At 41.2% G+C, this 7,241-nt stretch overlaps 1 protein-coding gene across 8 annotated transcripts in view; it reads left to right on the top strand.

Annotated features, from left to right (window-relative positions):
* The window catches only part of LOC109937504 (collagen alpha-3(VI) chain-like), a 747,545-nt gene that overhangs the window by 659,363 nt on the left and 80,941 nt on the right, over window positions 1-7,241 (top strand). For 6 of the 8 annotated variants that reach the window (XM_048599140.1, XM_048599146.1, XM_048599141.1 and 3 more), the window contains one exon: window positions 166-492. The exons of the other annotated variants lie outside the window; for them this stretch is intronic. In XM_048599140.1, coding sequence (XP_048455097.1) covers window positions 166-492 — 327 coding nt within the window. The remainder of the gene's footprint in view (window positions 1-165; window positions 493-7,241) is intronic. 8 annotated transcript variants of the gene reach the window in all.

Here is a 7,241-nt window from a genome sequence, read left to right as displayed (position 1 = left end):
GAATTAAGGAGAGTGAGCAGAATGTGATCAGAACCTTTCCACCCTACTTCTGCTTAAATAAACAAAATTCATTTCTGTCTACCATCAAATTATGTTGAAGTTTTATGCTGACAGTTTTATTTTTCAAATCAAACTTGGATAATGAACATATCTATTTTCCATCAGTTACAGAAGCAGACAGGAGAGATGTTGTGTTCCTTGTTGATGGATCAGAGAGAGTCAGAGGTGCTTTCCCTTCTGTTCAAAGATTCATTTCCAAAGTGGTCAATAATCTTGACATTGGAAGTGACAAAGTCCGAGTTGGTGTGGTGCAGTACAGCGATAATCCCAGAATCAACTTCTACTTGAACAGCTACACCACACCTCGAGAAGTGAAGGATGCGATTAACGGCCTCAGGCAAATAGGAGGCCGTCGAGCCAACACTGGGGCAGCCTTGGACTATGTCAAAAATAACATCTTCACTCGGTCTGCGGGTGGCAGAGCAGAGGAAGGTGTCCCCCAGTTCCTGATCCTTCTCACTGCCAGCAAGTCGTCTGATGATGTTGGTCAGGCAGCGTTGGCTCTGAAAGAGGCCGGTGTAGCCCCTTTCAGTATCGGCTCAGGAGATGCAGATGACCGTGAACTCCAACAAATTTCTCTGTCCCGTAATTATATTTTCAAGGTTAATGACCTGCGGGATGTGGAAACAGTGCAACAAAGTCTGGAGTCACCGTTAACAACACTGAGCAAAGATCAGATTATTGAAATTCGGAGAGCTGTACCTGTTGGTGAGACATATTTTGTTTTTGTATAAATCGGGAAGACAAGATCTTGAATTATTTTTGTGATAATATGATTTACAATGAAATTGCTCTGTGAGATAACAGCACTGAGGGTATGCTACATGAGAATGGAAATGCCACAGTGTCTTATGCACAAAAACACTGATATAATCTCAGTGCAATCTCAACAGTATTTATATATTTCTCTTGTGTTCATCTGATTGATGTTTTATTGCCATGACCATCTGTTACCTTTTTCTCAACAGTGCTGCCACAGTTTCAATCCTCCTGTTCTCTGGCAAGTGGTTTTGAAGACTGTGTCTAAAACTTGCAATTTCTAACCTTACATGTCTCTGTAAATTCAGACTCGGGGGCACCGCTACTTTCGATAAAGAATGCCAACGATTCAATTACACCTTCCTTATCTCTTTTCATCCTATCTTGTGTTGCCACCACCTCCATTTAAGTGCTACGTTAGCAGCATACTCTTGTCTGCTGAAGCCCTCAGCTGTGATTCTTGACAAGATCTGTTTGCTGTTCCTGAATCGACTCTTTTTAATGATAAATATTTTTGTTGATGGATTTCAAGCTTCTCTTTGACATTAATTACTAATCTATTTACCTTGTATTTTTAAAAGTGATTTCATGTTCCTACCTATGTTAATCACAAATATATTCTCATACTCTCAAATGCCCATATAATGATTATTCTTCGAGTCCTTTTGTGTCTTCAGTATTCGTGTTTTCTACTGTATTATCAACCTTGCATTTGTCCAGAACTTTCATTTTATTATCACATTTTAATCTTTATCTGTTTAGTCAACAAAGGAGCCCTAATTTTATCTGTCCACCCCATTTCTCTCAAGGTAAGTTTTCTACTCTGTACGCAAACTATATCCATCTTTTCTAACAGAGAGACCCATTCTGAACATTGCAACAGCAACCACAATTTCAATATCTATTGGTTATAAAGTATTTTAGTCATTCTGTGAATGTGACAAGAGAACAATGATACATGTCTTTATTTGTTTCTTACTTGGTTGATGGTGTATCTATCAAATTGCGAATCCAATTCTCTCAAATCTTAATGATGTGATCCTCCACTATAAATGAATAGTTCTACCCTTGATGGTTCTGTATCATTTTTCCTCCCACATTGGGGTGAAACATTGCGATCAAGGACGTTCTCCCAGACCTGAAACAAAAGGTCTTCCTCACCCTTCTTTTTAATTGTATTCACTCATGTGACTTCGACAACATCCTCCTTTCCAGAGCCTTAATACCTTATTTGATTATTGCAACCAGCCCTCCTTGCTTGTTATTCTGCCTTGGAATTCTAAGTCATGAAAGCCCCAAAGCACGCACTTCCCCCTCCCATTTTTGAGCCCAACACTCTAAGGATTGGAACTGCCCTCCTGTATGTGGCACTGAGAGTAAAATAGCTATTTCTTACATTTTATGATCCTGTTATCTACTTTCATGCTGCCAAGATTCTGAAAACAGCTCTTCAAATCTTTTTGTGCTAGCATTACCAATATGGACCTCATTTCTAACTGTACTGTATCCCACTCCATGTACTTTCTGTTTTATGAACTTTAACCTGCAACCAAGCCAACAATGTAATGCCATGGGGGTTAGGAATGCCCTCATTGCAATGCATTTTTGTTTTGATGTCATGGCACTGACATTGGGAAAAGTTCTGGACTCCTTGTAGGTGTGCCCAGTGAGTGACCAATGGTGGATTGTGGTCAGGCTCCTCCAACTCATCTCCATCCCTGCCCCCATACCCAGCTTCCATCCCCCAAGGCTTGAGGGTCAATCAGAAGCCATTCAGCAATGATGCTTCAGCAAAAGCATATTCTCCCTGTATCTGCATGGGTTTCCCCTGGGTGCTCTGGTTTCCTCCCACACTACAAAGATGTGCAGGTTAGGTGGACTGGCCATGGGAAATTACCCCACAGTTTCCAGTGATGTGTAGGCTAGCTGGATTAGCCATGGGAAGTGCAGGGTTACACGGATAAGGTAGGGTGGGTGGTTCTGAGTGGGCTGCTCTTCACAGGGTCAGTGTGGACTCGATGGGCTGAATGGCATGCTTCCACACTATAGTGATTCTCTGATTCTAGCTTTAAAATGGCCGCAGCTGCCAGGACATTACAGCAGAGGGACAAGTCCAGCATGGCAATGGCTGTAGCTGTGGTAGGATGGGGATGTTCCTGATTGGATGAATTGCTGCTGCACCCACCCCAAACCTGATGTACATCTGTGGCCTTGTCCTTCCTGACTGTCTATTGTCAACTGCTTGGAGACTCCTCAGTTGTCTTAAGTAGTCTTTTAAGTGACTGATTTCCCAATCGATGGATACAGAGTTGGAGGTGCCATCCATCTCTCACAGTGCAACATTCACTCCCAATCATACATTTCTGACATGGTCCAGAGGTAGGAAATGCTGCAAATTGTCACGTCAATCTGAGAAGGGAATTTTACAATCCTGCAATCTCTGACCCTGCTCTAATAAACATTTAAAAAAACCCTACACCTTTTTTAAAGTAATTAATAAAACTTTCAGGAGCACAGAATTGAACAGAACTCCAGTAATGGCTGAAATTGATTTGTTCATCACTGCTTAGAAGATAAATCTTACCAGTAATTCAAATTCCATGTGCTTCTGCTTAAATAAACAAAATTCATTTCTGTCTACCATCAAATTATATTGAAGTTTTATGCTGACAGTTTTATTTTTCAAATCAAACTTGGATAATGAACATATCTATTTTCCATCAGTTACAGAAGCAGACAGGAGAGATGTTGTGTTCCTTGTTGATGGATCAGAGAGAGTGAAAGGTGCTTTCCCTTCAGTTCAAAGATTCATTTCCAAAGTAGTCGATAATCTTACATGTCTCTGTAAATTCAGACTAGGGGGCACCGCTACTTTTGATAAGGAATGCCAACCATTTAATTACACCTTCCTTATCTCTTTTCACCCTCTCGTGTCGCTACCACCTTCATTTCAGTCCTACGTTGGCAGCATCGCCTTGTCTACTAAAGTCCTCAGCTATGATTCTTGACAAGATCTGTTTTCTATTCCTGAATTGACTCTTTTTAATGATAAATATTTTTGTTGATGGATTTCAAGGTTCTCTTTGACATGAATTACTGATTTATTTACCTTGTATTTTTAAAAGGATTTTCGTGTTCCTGTCTATGTTAACTACAAATATATTCGCATTTTCTCATATGCCCGTACAATAAGTACTCTTCCAGCGCTTTTGTGACTCCAATACCATAATAGCTTACTTGTCTCACTCCCAGCCTTTGCCACATTGGCGTTGAAACTGTTTTCAATTTAGATATTTATTAAAACCGTGGAAAAGTTATATCCAAATCTGTATGAAAGTTAATATCAAATCTGCAGCCACATCCTTTTCAGGCTTTGTTTCCGAATCCCTAGTTGGCGCATTAAAAAAAATGCTTCACCAGCTGGTTCCCCTTCATCCATCTCGCCTGTTAGATCCTCAAACAACACTGAAGAATTTGTCAAACCATAATTTCCCTTTGATATTGGCATGTTGGCTCTGCTTAATTGCATAATGACTTGTTAAATATCTTGCTATTACTTCTATAATAATGGATTCATTTCCCAATGGAAATGTTGATCGTTGGGAAAACTGGTCTATAGCTTGCTGCTTTCTATCTCTATTCTTCCATGAATACTCATGTTAGTTTTGTGGTTTTCCAATCCATTGGGACCTTGCCTGAATCAAGGAAATTTTTGAATATCACCATCAATGCATCCACTATTTTTGCAGCCATTTTCTTTAAGATCTTAGGAAGCAGGTCATCAGGTCAACCCTTATTCTGATCAGATTCCCAAAAGCACCGATCAATTATGCCAGGCCTTCCACCTTGTAATTCCTCCGAATCTTTCTTGAATACCTTCTAACGTGCAGTATTATATTTCCGTTTGCCACCACCCTGACAAAACAACATTTCTTCCGGACATTCTTGAACAAAACCTCTTCTGGCTTTCTGCACTACGACCGAGAATCTGAAACCTTGGCTCTGGTGTGTGGCACTGGGACTAATGCAATGGTTCCTGTCTTTAGAGATCTGACTCGCTGAGTTCCTTCCTTGGCGACAATACCTCAAGATGTTTTTAATTCCAGTATCAATGGCTCCTGTGTAGACTATGATTTCTAGCTGTTCTGTTTTCCCCAGGCTTTGTACTGTCTCTGTAATGTTCTTTAATCTGCCAACAAGGAGGCACAACATCATTAGGTCTCATGCATTGGGATGGATTTTGTTTAGTGGGGGATGTAGGGGTTTGGGTCCCTGACGTTGGAAAAGTCTCCATTTTTTCTGTAGGAATGGGTCAGTTAGTGAGCAATGAGTGTGCAGTGAAGACTGGTGGGTGAGCTGTAGAGTCAATAGGAGGCCCTTCAGCAATAAAGCAATGTCAAAGGTATAACATTCTAAAGCTTGCTGGGCATGGACGGTGTGATGGGGAATGTAACAATAGATGCATCCCCCGACCAAAGCTAATGTTGAAATTTTCAGTTTGAAACGGTCAGGCATCATGGTGAAGGAACTATACCATTCCTGAATCACCAGTAGCTGCAGTCGTGTCCTGATGTTGGCACAATTGGGAGGGCATCCTGATGGGAAGCAGCATTGGTGACCCAGCCATCCTTAAACCTGGGATCCTGTCAGGAGTCTATCTGCACCTCCTGGTCTTTTTCTGTTTGCTGTAGGAGACTTTGCTTTTGGCTTCACAGTGCCAAAACAGTCAAGACTGTTCTCCTGGAGGGGCATTCCTTTGTCAAAAAGGCCAATTGCTGCACATGTACCGTTAAGGCTATGGGTGCAGGTGTGAGGATTTTAGTTCCCACTGAGTGGATTTCTTCACCCTTTCCCACTTCCCAACCTGATCTGATGCTTTGAAGCCCCCTCCACCCCTTGCCATTTTAGTGCCTGCTGCAGGATACCAGACTGCTGACTAGACCAACCCAGCTGGAGTCTCTCCATTGGACTCAAAGGACCTATCATTGCTCATCCCCAGCTAGTGGGTGTGTTGTTATCACAATCCCAGCCCCTACCCAACCCTCACCTGTCCCTCACCCATCTATGTACAAATCTTTCACTTTCAAAATAATCGATTGCACTCTGCTCCTTGAGGCCAAGATTTCAAATCCTCCAATACCTGCCCCCGCTCTGATTCAAAGTAAACATTTTGTCCCATATGTCAGGACCACTTAGAACACAATTAATAAAATGGAGCTGTGATCCACAAACAACCTAAAGCACATTCGGGATCACTGCTCCATAAGATTAGTCAGGGGTCAAATCGGGGAAATGCTAATCACATTCCCAATCTGCTGATGTGTCTATCTGCTAATCTCCGCAATTGGATTGTGTTTGAGGAGATTTACGATGAAGTTTGAATTCGAAACAAACCTATTTTCTATTTGTTCCAGATGCAGATAAGAGTATCTATCAAATCACAACCAGGCTTGATTTTACTGTTTGCTATCTCAGATCTGTGTCTGCTTTGGTACCAAACCTTCTCTCACTGGAAACCATTTGTTCCATAACCTCTCCCTCAAAGTCAGGAGCATGTCTTCTCGAAGGAGGAGCTTCCTAGTTTCTCCATATAATGATAGTCCCTCATCCATGTTGCCATCCTAGCAAATCTCTTTGGTGCCCACAGCAATGTCTTTACTTAATCCTTGAAACATGTTGTGTAAAATTGAACAAAATACTCCAGCTAGGGGCAACATATATATAATACATCAACATATAAAACAGTTTGGCATCCTATCGTTTCCTTTGTATTCTGTGTCTTTATTATTGTTTTCTTATAGTTTTCTCAATTGATCCCATATTTCCAAAGAATTATGTACATACAGTCCCAGGCGCAGTTCCCTTTTTTGGAGCATCCTCTTTAAAATTGCTTCCTCTCATTCTTCCTCACAAAATGTATCACTTCACACTGCTCTTCACATCTGCCATGTGCCTGCCCATTTCATCAGTCTACGTGCTCGTGTCGGGTCTGACTAAGCTCCTCATTGTTTACTAAATTTCTGAATTTTGTGTTGTATGAAATCAAGCCCTATGTCCCCAAGGCTGGATCTTTAATATGTAACAACTGCAACGGTGTTTTAAAAACCCACCCTTGGGAATTCCACTTCTGTCAGTTTACAATTTCATATCAATGCAGCTTTTGCCTTTCTCCCATGAGCTTTGATTGTGTGTTACTTTGTCCAATTTTATTTTGAATAGCCACATGCATTTTTCAAACACTCTACCTTTAACAGTTCTCCCTTCTGTTACTTTAGCATAGATTTTCACTCCTGCGTGAGCTGCATAGTGCCAGAAAATCTCCTGGCTCACCAAGAATTGGTTATTTTTCTGAGGATAGTGAGAGAGCTTAGGGAACAGCTCTGTGAAGAAATTTTGGGCATTTTAGAGGGAGCCCATTTATA

The sequence above is a fragment of the Rhincodon typus genome, chromosome 7 (assembly GCF_021869965.1).
Source record: "Rhincodon typus isolate 14 chromosome 7, sRhiTyp1.1, whole genome shotgun sequence".
Classification (NCBI taxonomy): Eukaryota; Metazoa; Chordata; class Chondrichthyes; order Orectolobiformes; family Rhincodontidae; genus Rhincodon; species Rhincodon typus.
This window is presented reverse-complemented; position numbering and strand designations above follow the sequence as displayed.